Source organism: Triturus cristatus, chromosome 8 (genome assembly GCF_964204655.1).
Source record: "Triturus cristatus chromosome 8, aTriCri1.1, whole genome shotgun sequence".
Classification (NCBI taxonomy): Eukaryota; Metazoa; Chordata; class Amphibia; order Caudata; family Salamandridae; genus Triturus; species Triturus cristatus.
In genome coordinates, this window is record NC_140591.1 from 948,595,097 (window position 1) to 948,610,364 (window position 15,268).

General features: G+C 44.6%; 1 protein-coding gene across 4 annotated transcripts in view; it reads right to left on the minus strand.

The window, feature by feature from the left end:
* Window positions 1-9,313: 9,313 nt before the first annotated feature.
* Window positions 9,314-15,268, minus strand: part of PTCHD1 (patched domain containing 1) — a 571,764-nt gene continuing 565,809 nt past the window's right edge. For all 4 annotated transcript variants that reach the window (XM_085620489.1, XM_085620488.1, XM_085620490.1 and 1 more), the window contains one exon: window positions 9,314-11,057. In XM_085620489.1, the coding sequence (XP_085476615.1) occupies window positions 9,403-11,057 (1,655 nt within the window). In that variant the 3' untranslated portion in view covers window positions 9,314-9,402. The remainder of the gene's footprint in view (window positions 11,058-15,268) is intronic.

The window sequence follows — 15,268 nt, forward strand, 5'->3', positions numbered from 1 at the left end:
CCCCCAGTAGTTAGTCTGAAACCAGGGCAGGGAAGGTAGGATGTTTGAGGATTTGAAAGGGAAACCTCTAGAAGCTTCTCCCCTACTTCCAAAGCAAAACTGGGTATAAATACTGAACATCAGGCACAAACTCTTCAGTGCACTTCTAGACCTGTTGATACTCTGCCAAGAAGAACTGCTGTGCTGCTGAAGGACTACAACTCTACTGGACTGCTGCCCTCCTGCCTTGGTGCGAAGGACTAGACCTGCATTTCTTGAACCCAGAATCACGAGTGACTCCAAGGGCTGATTGGCTGGCCTCCTGATTTGAAATCCTCAGAGACATGACAGGCTTCCAACAACCTTACAACTGCACCTGTACTCGGACATCTGTGATTCTACCCTGCCAAGTGATGCTAACCCCAGACATGGACCCTTGGCAAAGGGCTTAAGGTGCTTTGCCATCCTCTATGGCTCTAGCAGAACTGATGCATTCGCCCTGCTGCATGGCGCAACTCCAAGCAGAATCGACGCATCTCTGCTGCAGCGTGGATTGGACCAGTTGCAAAGACTCGCATCACCGCCACGACCCGCAGCGACTTCGTGCCACTGCATGAATAATTCTCGACACACGCCCTGGTGTCTCTTGTCAATGGCAGCCTCGACAATGATGCCGCATCATAGCCTCACAGCTCTTCGGGAGCGTCATATCCCCCGACTGCGCACTTCATCCTCAATGCCAGACTTTGCATCATAAGCCCAGTTGACAGGATCCTCAACATTGATTCAACCAGACCTTGCACCACAGTCTCGGCTCTTCTCAAAAATGATGCATCGCTTCGGCTATACAACAAATCCACATAAACACTCTGGAAACCAGGATTTAAGGTACTCTGTTCAGCTGGTCTAACTGGGTCCCTGTCGCCAGCCCACACCCCATCGTGGTTGGCCTGAATTTCTGACTTTTTCTTGGTCTGATGCAACCAGATATTCACAGTTGCCTCTTTTCGCATTTTGGTGCTATTTTTGCTAAAAACTTTAAAATTCAGTAACTCCGGTTCTACTTATTGGATTGTGTGATTTTGTTCTTGTTTCATTTATTAAAAACACTCTATTTTTCAGAGACAGTTCAGGGCTCCTTTTGTGGTGTTTTTTTCACTGTATTACTGTTTGAAGTGTTGCACAAATACTTTACATATTGTTTCTAAGTTAAGCATGACTGCTCTGTGCCAAATTACAAGGGGGTTAAGCACAGGTTAATTTGGGGTTTGCTTGTGCTTTACCCGGGCAAGAATTGTGGTTGCTGCTTGACCACAGCTCACACTCCAGTCAACCAACCACCCAATTTTTTACACTGGTGTTCAGCGGTGAGGATTGGACTTATGTTTGTGTAGTGCCATTCAGTGATTTTGTGTTACACTAGCACCCCTCATAAATAATCTAAGACCAATTTAAGTTAAATTCTCCCTTATTGGCCTTTTTGATTTTCAAACTCTTTGTCTCTGTCTGTTGTGCTTAAATCCACCTTTTCAGGCATGGAGTTTCTACTGGCAAACATGAAATCTTACACTGTGGCCCAGCTCAAAGAGATCTGTAAAAAGAAGATACTTCCAACCAAGAGTACCACCAGAAAGGGAGAATAGCAAAATACACTGAGGTCTGGGCAAAAGTCCACCAGTTACTTGCTACAGCAACCGAAGGAGATGAGGGGATGGACAGCCAAGGAGGGAAATTAGAACTCTGTCCTGAGGGCCAACAGACTGCTAAAGGGGATGACTTGACCTCTAACTTCAAGCTCCAGGGCAGGGAGCAATGTATCTTCCTGCAGCCTGTTGCCAGAGGAGCTGGTGAAGAGGGCAGAATAGAGAGACTTCAGACTGTACATGGCCAGGCTCAGGATGGAGGAGAAGAAGTTAGCCATGGAGAAGAAACTAGCTTTTGAGTGTTTGGCTCAAAAAAGGAGCCTTAAGGAGCTGGAACTAGAAATCAGGCAGCAGTGGTAGAAGCATACCTGAAGTGTCTGAGGAGACAAGAAGGTCAGCATACCAAAATATCTGGTGCCCAACTATTTGGTAGGGAATGCCATAGACAAGTGACTTGCCACATATGACATAGTTTTACAGGTACACAGGCTTTCAGAGGAGCACTGGGGGTGGGTGGGGGTTTGGCTTGTGGAAACAAAGGCCTCCAGTGGGGAGGGACACACTGCCTACACTAGAAGTGGAGGACCAAACCATATATGCCCCCATGAAAGCCATCCTTGTCACTGAGTTTGGATTCACTCCTAGTGAAATACAGCATCAGGGACGGCAAAAAGATGTAGAATCCATCTTGGGTAGACTTCTTGGATTATGTCAGCATGGTACATAATGGTTAGGTGCAGGGCATCAAGGTTAATAATTATGCTGGGCTGTACAACGTAATCTTGAGAGAGCACATGCTCAGCACCCGTTTTCTTTAGCTGCACCAGCACCTAGTTGACAGCAAGCAGACTGATCCCAGGAAGCGTGCTGAGGAGGTGGATCTCTGGGTCAGAAGCAGAGTGTCCAAGAAAGTACTGGAGAGTGATCCAAAGAAAGGTGGTTAAGGTTCCTCCGAGCAGAGTGAGGGGAATATTAAAGATGACCCAGACAAGTGTTAGAAAGAAGAAGAAGGAAAGGGTTCCCATGCCTCATCTGAGACACAAGGGGGTAGTTCTGGTGGGCTGTATCCCAGGGCACCCCATCTCCAACCCCACTGCTTTGAGTGCTCCCAACTGGGACACAAGCCGGGGAACTCTGTCTGTCCAAAGAACCCACCCACTGGTGGGACCTCTACATGTGTGGCCAATATGGCCTTAGGGGTAAGTTGTCCCCGGGGGAAGGTCACAGGCCATGCTATGATCTCCCTTAGTTGGGAGACAGACTCAGAGAGTGAGCTTGTGATCCTTGAGGGTGTGAGTTGTCACTTCCACCAGGTGAAAGTGAATGAGATACCCGTCACTGGTATAAGGCATAAGGGACACCGGGGATAAGCAGACCATGGTAGAGGAAAGGCTAGTTTCCCCAGAACAGTACACTGACCAGGTGTGTAGGGCAAATCAGGCTCATGGGCAGGACGTTTTCCGCCCTGTGGCCCTAGTATCCCTGGAGAAGGGTGGGATGGGCAGGTGACCCAGAGGAGGGTCATAGTTAGTCCCCAGATGCCCCTAGGCGGCATTCTGGGAAATGAGTTGCCCCCAGTGTCAGGAGAACTGAGAGGGCCAGCTGCCTATGGAGCCCTGACGGTTCCATTTTCTGGGGGTACCACTCCCAAGAGGAGGGTATGGGGGCCCAGATGGAGGGGAAGGGAGGACTCACCCCGTCCCCTGTTCAGCCTCAGGGTACAGACCCTGGGCAGGGTGATCAGATTCAGGATACCACTCCTGGACTGGTGGTAGGTAGAGGGGAAGTAGAGTACAAAACAACTGGGGCTACCGCCCCTCACTCTGGGGAACCTCAAGGTCAGATAACCCTGGATGGCCTGGGGCCTGGCTCTTGAACCTGACAGCTGTTAGTGGCCTCTGTTGGTTACAGTCCTTATGGGAAAGTTTTCCTTGGGTGGGGAACAGAAGTTTGATCCAAGTGTTGGAAAGGGCCACCTCACTTTGTCATCTGTGAGCAAGTTAAGGGTTAGGTGCTGCATAGATGGGATCCACAGATGAAGGGAATGGTTCCCACGAGTCAGTTTAGTGGCTCAGGGGAGTATAGACAGAGGAATCCAACCAAGTTTAGAGAAGTATAGAACTGACAAGTACCCCTGCATTTGGGGGCCTCTGTCCACGTTCCATCACCTAAGCAGTGAAGACTATAAGGTTATTGATTAGCCTCCCCTGGGTTAGGCTGGATGATTGTTGTATTGGACCTGGCCCTTCCTAAAGGGTCATTCCCAAACATTCTGCCTTTTTCCTCCTTCTCTATGCTGAATTCGTTTTTATTGGCATTAGGAGCCTGCACTGTTTACCACTGCTATCCAGTGCTAAAGTGCATGTGCTTACTCCTCAAAACATGGTAATGTTGACTTATTGCCAATTGCCATATTTAATTTACTTATAGATCCCTAGTAAATTGATACTACATGTAACCAGGGCCTGTTAATTAAATGCTACTGGTGGGCCTGCAGCACTGGTTTTGCCACCCACGTATGTAGTCCTTTAAACATGTCTGAAGCCTGCCATTGCAGAGCCTGTGTGTGCAGTTTTAAACTGCCATTTCGACCTGTCAGAAGAGCCCTCTTTTTTAATACATATAAGTCACTCCTAGGGAAGGTCCTGGACAGCCCAAAGGGCTGGGTACATTATATTTAAGAAATAGGACATTTACTTTAAAGTTTTACATGTCCTGGTAGTGAAAAACTCTTGGAGTTGCCTTATTTAATTTTATAGTTGTAATTTCGTAATGAGAAGAGATAACCAGTTCACGTTTGGTGTCTCTGGAATAACAATTTAGAATCAGAACGGATGGGGCAGTTACATTTTAAAATGCAATTCTGAAAATGTCACTATTAGAAAGTTGGCACTTTCTTGTCTTAGCCATTTAGTGCCTGTCGTGCCTGTCTCTGGTCCCATGACTGAATGCAGTTGACAGCTGAGCTTTGTGTATTCCCCCTAGACAGCCGCACACGATGGGGAACTGAGGTGTGCCTGGATGGGCCATCACTTGCAGGATGGGATGGAGGAGCTCGGCCCAGCCCCATTTACAAATGAATAGGTTGTGTCCTGCCTCCACACAAAGGGCTCAAAGGGCTGTAAACCCTCTGTAGTTAGTCTGGAGCGAGGGCTTGGAGGGCAGGATTGTGGGGGTGACTTCAAAGGGAAATCTCTAGAAGCTTCTCCACCACTTTTCAGGCACAACTGGGTATAATTACTAGAACTCAGACACATACTCTTCAGTACACTTCTGAACCTGTGGATACTCTGCCAGGAAGAAGGACTGCTGTGCTGCTAAAGATCTGCCACTCTGCTGGACTATACTCTGCTGAACTAGTGCTGTGCTGTGCTGACCTGCTGCCCACCTGCCTGGGTGAGAAGGCCTGGACCTGTATCTCTTAACCCCTTCTGTGCCACGCCCTTTCCCCCTCCTGTGCCGGGCGTTTCATTAGTGGGTGGGGTTCATGACGAGATAGTCTCGTCATGGGCACAGCGCGACCGTGCTCCATGACGAGACTATCTCGTCATGGGCACAGAAGAGGTTAAAACAACTCCCAGGGCTGGTTGGCTGGCCTCCTGACCTGAAGTCTCAGAGACCTAAAAGGCTTCCATCATCCTTGCATCTGCACCTGGACTTGGCCATCGGTTAGTCTACCCTGCCAAGTGGTGCCACTCCAGTCCTGGATCCTTGGAAATGGCCTTAAGGTTCTTTGCCAGACTCTGTTGCATTCGCTCTGCTACACAGTGCAACACATAGCAGAATTGATGCATCGCTGCTGCTGCATGGATCACCACCATGACCCTCATCGCCTTCGGAACCACCTCTGCACAAAACATCCTTGGTGCAGACCCTCGCATCTTGTTTGACGGCAACAATGACGACAATGTCAGCCTCCACATAGCAGTCTCACAGCTCTTTGAAACTGACGCATTGCCCCAACTGTGCCCTGCATCCTCGATGCATTACTTCTCTTAAAGCCCTGCTGATGGGATCTTCAACATCAGCAGGACGACACCTTGCACCGTAGCCTTGCTGCATCTCAGAACCGATGCATCGCTTTGGCTGCATGACACATCTTTGACACGGATCCATGCAACGCTCCGCAAACTGAGATTTAAGGTACTCGGTTCAGCAGGCCTAACTGGGTCCCTATAGCTGGCACACACTCCATCATGGTCACCTTGAACTTGTGACTTTGTCCTGGTCTGGCACGACCAGATTTCAACAGTTGGAACTTAACATCTTTTGGCGCTATTTTCTCTATAAAATTTAAAATTCAATATCGCCATTCTACTAATTGGAATTTTATCATTTTGATCTTGTTTTGTTTATTAAAAATAACTCTATTTTTCTAATACTGTTGTGGGTTCCTTTTGTTGTGCATTTTCACTCTGTTACTATTTGAATGATTTACACCTTGCCTCTAAGTTAGGCCTGACTGCTCTGTGCCAAGCACAGGTGAATTTGGGGGTTGCTTGTGCCTCACTCTAACAAGGATTGTGGTTGCTGCGTGACCAGGACTCACACCCCAGTGACTCAACAACACAGTTTCTTACAGGTAGTAAAGCTAACTTTAAAAGGGCTGATTCTCAACAATAAAATAAAAAAATACCAATGGAAAGCAAGTTAAACTAACATTTAGAATTTGCTTCTGTTCCAATCATTTTTGTGGAAACATCTGACTTTTTAAAGGTCAGTTCACTAAATGTAATCAAGGCATTGTACCCATCTGTAACTGAAGTTAGTAGTTTTCAATTTGTAAAAAATTTTAGAGACATATGTGATGGAAAATGGCAGGTGTTAGTTCCGATGCACTGATGAATATGCACCGGTACTTGAAGAATCTGCAGTCATATGTGCAAACATCAAGTACACATGAGAATTATGTTAACGCAACAGACACAAATTTGTTCACAAGTTCATTTTGATCATTGATGTTTATAATATGAGCAGAGAAGCACCTTATGTTAATTGCGTGTGGCAGTACCTCAAATATGCGCAGATTATGAATCAAGTGACAGTATTTTGTGTATGTCGCTGTCACCTGTGATTAGGATTAGGTTCCAAGGCCCTCATTAAGGGCCTTATGTAGGTGGGCTGGCATTTACCACTTCATAAATACCGAATCATACCGATTCGGTATTTATGAAGTGGTAAATGCAATGTAGGTAATGAGTCGGTAAATATTACCGAATCGGAAAAATTCGGTAATTACCGAATCGGTATTTACCGATTCGGTAATGAGGCATACCTTCCCATTGTTGGGAAGGTATGCCTCATTACCGAATCGGTAAATACCGATTCGGTAATGGGGGAGCACATGCAAGGGTGGCAGGGTGTCACATTGACACCCTGTTGCACCCCTGATTCGGCCATGTGTGCACATGTGGCGCACATACATGCCCTAAGGGCATGTATGTCTGCCACATTGCACACTTAAACGTGCACAAAAATGCTTTTTTTCACCTATTCGTCATTTCCCACCAACCTTTAGTTGGTGGTAAATAACGAATCCCCACACCCACCACACACTCCCCCTACATCTCATTTCATGATTCGGTATTTACCGAATCGGTAAATTTACCGAATCGGTAATATTACCGATTCGGTAAATACCGAATCATGAAATTCTCCCCCTACATCTCAAAAGCCAAAATACCGGTCGGTAACGGTATAATTACCGAAAATCGGCCGTTACCGACCGGTATTTGGCTTCCTACATGAGGCCCTAAATGTGGCCTAGTATAATACGTGGAAGTGGCATAGAAGTGTGCCGGGAAGGAAATGTGCTCCCTGTTTGAACCATGAAATGCAGCAATGATCAGGGCTCCGTGGGTCCCTCAGGTCTCTGAACCCCAGTGCCACTGCACCCATGCACCAATGGAAACTAGACACCATATACCTGGGGCCATATCGTGATAGCTCTGTGCAGAGCTGAGCTCCTGTTTTTTGTGTTTGAGGTACGTAAAGCTGTGTCATCCTAAGGATTTTTTGGACCCTGGGCAAGAAATATTTTGGAGGCCCCTATTTGGAACAACAACGGGACAGATCTCGAAGCATTTTTCTTGTCGTAAATGGCCCAAAATGCATTTTGCAATGTACAGAAGGCAAAATGTGACTCAATAACTTGTTACTGAATCGCATTTTGCTTGTGCGATTCGGTGTTAGGAAGGGGCGTGTTTAGGGCCTCTCTTCCTAATACGGAATAGCACTGGTATGTATGAATGTTTCATGACTGGTAATGGGGTCACAAAACATTCGCAGTTGTCACCAACTTCAAGTTGGTGGTAACCCATTCGCAAACTGGAAGGTCTCCGAGGGACCCCTTCCCGTTTGTGAATGTGAGTGCCAACATTTTTTAAGAGTAGGCAGTGGTCCCGTGGACCACTGCCTACTCTTAAAAAATGAAAAGGTAGCTTTTCATTTTTATTTGTAAAAGGCATCAAGTTTTCCTTTAAAAAAAAAAAAATTGGTCTGCATTACAAAAAATATATATTTCTTTTTTTCAAAAAGCAATCACAGACATAGGGGTCTACTGACCTCAGAAGGCCACCATCCCTGTGATTGCAGCCATTCACAATGGCCAGCAAATTGTGAGATACCTCATAAATATTGATGAGGCAGGTCCATTTGCGACCCACTGTGAATCAATAGCATGTCAAAAACACTGTTGTGCATCGCAGTTTGCAATTTCCTAAGAGCGAATCGCTAAAATGTGCTATTAGGGACTCACAAACAGGAGATTTCGACATCTGGCCCTTTGTGTTTTATTACATAATTTTTTGCTAATTTAAGCCCTATGCACTCAAACAAATTTGAATTATAGTTTAAGGTTAAGATACAAGATACAGAACAAGTTGGAGGCAGTGAGCAGCGTTTGCCTCTTCCTGTTTCCGACTTGTTCCTGACTTGTTCTGTCTAAAGCTCATGCATGAATGAACTCGGAGAAATTACGAGTTATATTTTGGGACTGTAGACAAGCGCAAAAAAGCAGGCGCAGAGACATGACAATATGGTCCTTGTTATTAACATTACTGGGATTGTCAGCAATTTCGAGCGTGAGGTGGCGGTTGGGGAGATTGGAATAATGTGAATGATACGATTTTGGCAATTGACGTGGAATTGACGTGGAAATCTGACCTAACGTGCCCAGATTCGGCATGTTTACATCTGGCATTTCAGAAGGTGATATCGTCAGGTGAAATATGCACAGTGCTAACGAATCATTCAATTTCTGATGAGGCCAGGCACAGTGTTCACCGACCCCATCGATATTAATAGGGAATATGCAATGAGGGACTTTGCAGTTGTATACGCATTTTACATTAAAGAAGTAAAACGTGTCTCTGTTGATATAAAAAGAAAAAGGTTAGCTTATTTACTTGAGTTATTGCTCTTCATAAACCCTCATATCTGATCAAGGGATAGCTCTGCTTCGTCCTTGTCAGTTGACCTTTCAGTCTGCTTGGCTCAGTAACCAGAAAATCCTTTGTAGCTGCAATTTAGACTAAACAATATACGATTTTTTCTTTCAAATCTTAAGCTTGCTTGAAGCAGGCAACAACCTACGTCTTTATTTTCAGTACCCTCTTCTTCTTCGAGAATCAGTCATGTTGTGATATTTCTCCCCTAACCTATGTATTGGATAAACTATACCTGCTTTTTGTTTTAATCCCCCAAAAGGAGATGCCTCATCAAAACGTATCCTCCGTAAGACCTAAGGTGAAACAAAAAAGCAACAAACAGAAACAAATTGTCACACGGTCGTAATTTGGTCAACCACTCGAGTACTGTCCATGTCCACCATTTCCACACACTCAATTTCTTCTCGGTTTTCAGGGTTCGTCTTCTCTTTCCTTTTTTTCTTTGAAGGCGGCACAAAAGTCAGTATCACAGGTAGAATGGCAAAGCAGTGAAAGAAGGTGACAAATGCTATTAAAAACAAGCACCTGAACAGTGTATGGGTCAGATTTGAAGGCACAGCTGCAAGAGGAATCAGACCAACAGTGTAACAGAGGTAGCTCTGTAAAATGGCTACCCCATTCACTTCTAGGGCATTTTTTACCCATTTAGTTCGCGTGAAATCTTTTCCAAGAATAAAAGTTGATATTAGTGGTGCACAGTTGTCCACTGTGAAGTTAATTCCATAAATTAAACACAACACCGAGATGCAGTCCAGTTCCACGCTCCACAGTGTCATGAACCCTATCACTCCAAATTCAACTGAGACTACAGTTAAGGTAATCCAGAAATTGATGAGAGAGTTTGCCACCAGGAATGCGGAGAAGAATGAGAGAAATAAAGCACTGATGCAGGCGTTCTGTAAGGGGGCACCCACGGAAGAGGCGTATCGATCCATGAACACAAAGGATGGGTTAAAAACAATGAATTTCACCTTGGAGGTAAGAGATAGCTTCCTCAAGGTTTCTAACAAGTCATACAGCTCTTCTCGATTGGTTTCCATGGTCTTGGCTATTAGGAACATCCTAGAAGCCACAATTTCTGGCTCGTTGCTGTATTTTTTGGGAATGATGATGTCCTCTGAAAAGTGGGCGTACTGTGGAGTTTTCAAGAATGCGAATCGCAGTGTGTCAGTGAAGTTCTTTTTGGGCAATCCTGTAGACATGTTAAGTTTTCTAAGGTAATTCAAGTAGCTCTCAAACCATGATATCCGAACAAACCCTTTGGTGTATTCAAGCACGTCTTCCTGAACACTAGTGTTCCAATACTCTATTGATTCATAGATATAAAAGCCGATGACTGGGCTATAGTTACTGAAGTATTTTTGTTGAGCAGCCGTGTAGGTTATGGTTCGTGTCTCAGTCGCGACAAGGTTACTGAGGTCAGATCCTTCATTGACCTGCAGGTAGCCCATTAAGGCAAAGGAAATATAAACTAGATAAAACAGCACTACAAAAGGCTTGACATATGTGTTCGTGATCCAGTCACCATAGTAGTGTTTAAGGAAACAAACTAAAAGATGACTTTCGTAAGAATTTGTTTCTTCTGGGTCAGCGGTGTCCTCACTAAACTTTGCTGTCATAAGTACTCGGTACCATGCAGGCTTCTGTTGCAACACCTCAGGTTTTGGCACCTTTCTGCAGAATATGCTATGCTGGTAGTTGTTTTCTATGTAACCAGTAAATACCAGGATTGAACCATAAAAGGAGAGAATGTAGAGGTAGTTGAAGAAAATTGCTATGCATGTATTGTGGCAGAAAATCCTCACTGCTTCTATGTTGGTAAATGGGCTCGCTCCTATACCAAATGTCACCAGATAAATGGCTGTTGTCAGAGAGTATGAGATCATGGAGTTGGCATAAACGTCTGCAGCTCTTTCTTTCACATGCTGATCTTCTCTGGTCTTTCTCCAAGATGACAGCATTTCAAATGTGCCGTACAGTCCATGCCCTGGAGGAAAAACAAAGCAAAATGTTAGGCCGCTACTCTGAGTATATCTGACATTTTAATTATATACTAAAGTCGTTGTGAGATTATTTGTCTATTGCAGAGAAACATAGGACACAAAAATAATGTTAATTTGGGATGGCATGGTAGTCTTACAAAATAGTCATGAATACACATACAAATCATTTAAAAACATCTGTTACATCTTTATCTCCGTGTTGCCATCTTTGTCATTCATCTTGCTTCGTTTTCACTTCGTAATGGCCAACATCGAGTGATTGTGCTCTGCTGGGGCTTTTGAGACTCACCAATGACTCTGTTTGGGTCACAAACTGTGGGAGATCTGGCTCTTCATTGGATGGGCATGCTTTGGCAACAGATCACGTTGCTTGTCAGCAGGGTCCAGAAAAAAAGGTAGAAGCCAAGCTCTCTAAATTCATTGTCTTATCACAGGGGATAGATCGACCTGCCAATTTGTCGGTCCGTCATAAAGATGAGGCATTCCAACCTGGGGCAACCACCTGGTTCTCCAGCCCAATTATACTACCCTAGAAACCCCAGCAGAGTCACCATGGAAGCTCACCACACCATAATGCTACATTATTACCCATGCTGGGGTTTGCCAATGACCCTTTCCCCTTGGAGGATGCTTTGTGTATCACTGCTTGTTTGACACTATGTTTGGCAATCCAGCAACTGAATTAATTGATCACATTTATTTAATCAAAAGATCCTCTAAAAGGAACATATTGATATTTAAGTGGCGTTGACTTTTGATATAATACATTGCGCTGGCTAACTATTCTCCACAGTTATATTCGTTACAGCTTGGTTCGATGGTTTTGGAATGGCTCACTGGTGTTGTAGAGTTTCAAACTTTAGGCAGATTTGACCTCAAACCTGATTGATTACAATCAAAGATCATTATAAGATAGCTGCAGGTCCAGTGCTGAATATTAAAGACATAGGTATACAGGGTGATCCCTTCACTAAAACTCACTATCACAATAAGCATCATGATAATACTTTGATGCAAGGGCCAGAGGACTGACTAAGAATTAAATATGGTTAATCTTCAAAGGATATTTGCACAACATTGGCAATTATGAATAGGCGATCTGCCACTGTGTTCACACCGTGTACGATCAATTGATGAATAAAGAATACACCCAATAAATGCACACAGGAACACATAATTAGATGCAGATGTTTTGCAAACATCCATGGTCTTTTGCAACATCCATAATCTTACACCGTGCTGTGTTGATCCTAATAAATCTATCACCCTTTTCTTATCTGTTATAAATCTTTCAGGATAGCAACTGCCACTTTTCACTCTCCATCTTTAGAGCTGTATTTTACAACAGTATCAGGCTTTCATGAACAAATGGGTTGAACAAGTGATTTTAGCGGTTGTCACTTGATTGACGCAGCAACCACAATTGTCTTAATCCAGTATTGTTGGCAAATGATATAAAACAGAGACTGTAGTACTGTACAAGAGCAGCATTTTAACAGTAATAAGAAATGAGGATAAGAGGGAACCATCAGCTTCTATCAAATAACACCACAATATTTAATAGATTTCTATTGCCCTCTTCTGTGGATGTCCCTATAACCTCAATCCATGACCCATTGAGTAGGACGCCAAATTTTTGAGGAGATCATATCCTGACCTCACCCTATCCAAAATAAAACATTTTTGGAGCACTCTGTACCCGGTCTCTGCTAGTGCTAATAATGGAAATCAGCACCACTTCCCTACCAGGTATTTTTATAGGAGTCTATATCCTACATGCAATACACCCAAGTTGATATAGTGTTTTGTGTAATAAAGTGTCGTTCAGCGAAACATTCATTGCACACTTTCTTTGCAGATGTTCAGTGAAGAATTTTCCCATCATTGGCACACATGTCAAACGCCTGAAGGTTGATCAGTCTTCTCTCTTCAGATCCAGCATCTCAGCGAAAAAGCAAGTGCTGTGTTGGCGCAACAGCTCACTGGGTGCTCAGCTCTTCTCCTACATGATATTCTCATCCTGCCCTCTATCTGGGGCTGCTAGTGGAAGAGCCCTGCTTCATAAAGGAAGCCATGGATCTATCCATATCCCCTGATCCTCAGAGTGCTTCTTCTGAGGAGCAGACTGTTCAACATACAGAATAGCGACTGAATCTGTATCAAAGTACTAATTTGGAATTATCTCTGCCACAACCAGATGAAACATACTGGGTGGACGCACCTCCTTTCAGGTCGTACATACAATCCATGCACAACTGTTAAGTACATAAGGTGTGTACTCAGCTATTTGGGTGTAGACTGTTTCTGTAGTACAAATAGTCTCTGACGGTAGTGTTACGGCTCTGGCCCGCAGAATTAAGTTTCACTAGAGTTTCCAACTGAAGTTCCCAACATACATAAAATAGAAAGTATATTGTGTGCAAACTCAGCAATACCTTAAATAGATTTTAAGCACTGTTATTATCCACCTCAAAGTTCTCCATCACAACTAGTTCATCTTGGTACAGGCCAACTGGAAGCTCGAAGGTCTGTAGGTGCACTCTGGTATTATTTTATGCCAAATGTTGCAATAGCCAATTGCTTTCAACAAGTGTTGTGCTTTATTTGTCTTCTGGGCGGCCATGAAAAGTGATGAACAATGTAACATTAAGATATAATTCAAATGTATTTATAAAACACACACATGTGTGCATGCACGCACACACCCCCCCACACACACACACAAGCACACTCACACATAGACACACATACAAACACATATATATCCCCATCTATAACCCTTTCCCTCTGCCAACCAGGCAGTGGAGTTCTGGACAGAGACATTCTGGGATCACAAAGCACTTACCCTGAGAGGTTCCTACAATAACATTGGGTGAGGCCTCTGGGAAAATGACATGCTGCCATAGAAGCAAAATCTAAAAGTGATGGCCTTTCTCTACCTAGTTTGAAGAAAGTGTTTTCTCCAGGATCCAGCAGTCAGAGGTTTGAACTACCAAGGGCTAATTCAGGCTCTGGGCCAAAAAGACTTTGGGGCTCACTTAGGGCCTTATTATGATGACCGTTGGTCAGACCGCCAACTGCCATCGTTTCGGGCAGGAGATCGTCCAACAATGAATCGGCGGTCCTGACCGCACTATTAAGTTAGGACCGCCGTGCAGGAGTAGAAAATCGCAGTAGAAAAAGGCACTTTGTGGACATCCATGCACCGTTTGCCAGGCACCATGCACTGCCTGATACATGGTGCATGGATGTGTGGGGGCACTACATGTACCCCAGGCCACTTTGCAATGGCCCACATGGGACGGGGTCTTCTTGGGGCCCCCCCAAAGTCAGTTTCTGTCCGCCTTTTCATGTCGGTGTCACGGCCATGAAAAGGCGGTCAAAAAGGGACATCCTAATCTCTGCGACAGTGCCTACACAGGCACTGCCTCCTTTGTAGGGATAGGAATTCGATCGCCACTCTGACTGGATCTTGGATTCTGTCGGAGGCTGCAATCTTTCACCACGATCTTTGTGCTCTGACCTCCGTTATTATAATCCGACAGTCGGACCAATAGCCTGGATGTCAGGCGTACCACCACAGACAGCCTGTCGGTGGCGGTCCCCCCGCTATCGAAATGTGATCCTTAGTGTTTTGCAGAATGGGAGCACCACCATGAATAAGGCCATAACCAAACTACATGAGTTGCAGAAAAAGACAGATATACAAATTGTTCTAGATTGCCCAAAACTGAATACTATTAAGCAACCAACTCTGTACTGGGGCACCATTCAGTTTTAGGTGGAACAAGGTACCTTGCCCACCCTCTCAACTGATAAATATTAGTAGTGGTTACCACTTACATGATAATTTTTCAGCTCCTCATGCCATGCTTGCAGCCAAGGAGCTTTGCCCACATCTGTTCAGGTAAATGCAGTGGAGAGGGCAGACACCTCATAGTTCCCATCCACCTATGGCCTAAGGACATCCTAGTGAAGTTTCTCCAGCACTTAATGTCCTGATGCCTTGTCTAATCCCAGAAGTACCTCTCATAGCTCAGAGTACTAAAGAGAAACACACAATCTGTGTTAGGAATCCTAAATTCTTGCTTTAGTCCCTCTCTTCAGAAGCCAATAGATCCTCTCATGCATTGCCTTTCCTGGTTGTTGAGCTGTGTTAGAGCTCCCCAGGGATCTTACATTAACTTTTAACTGT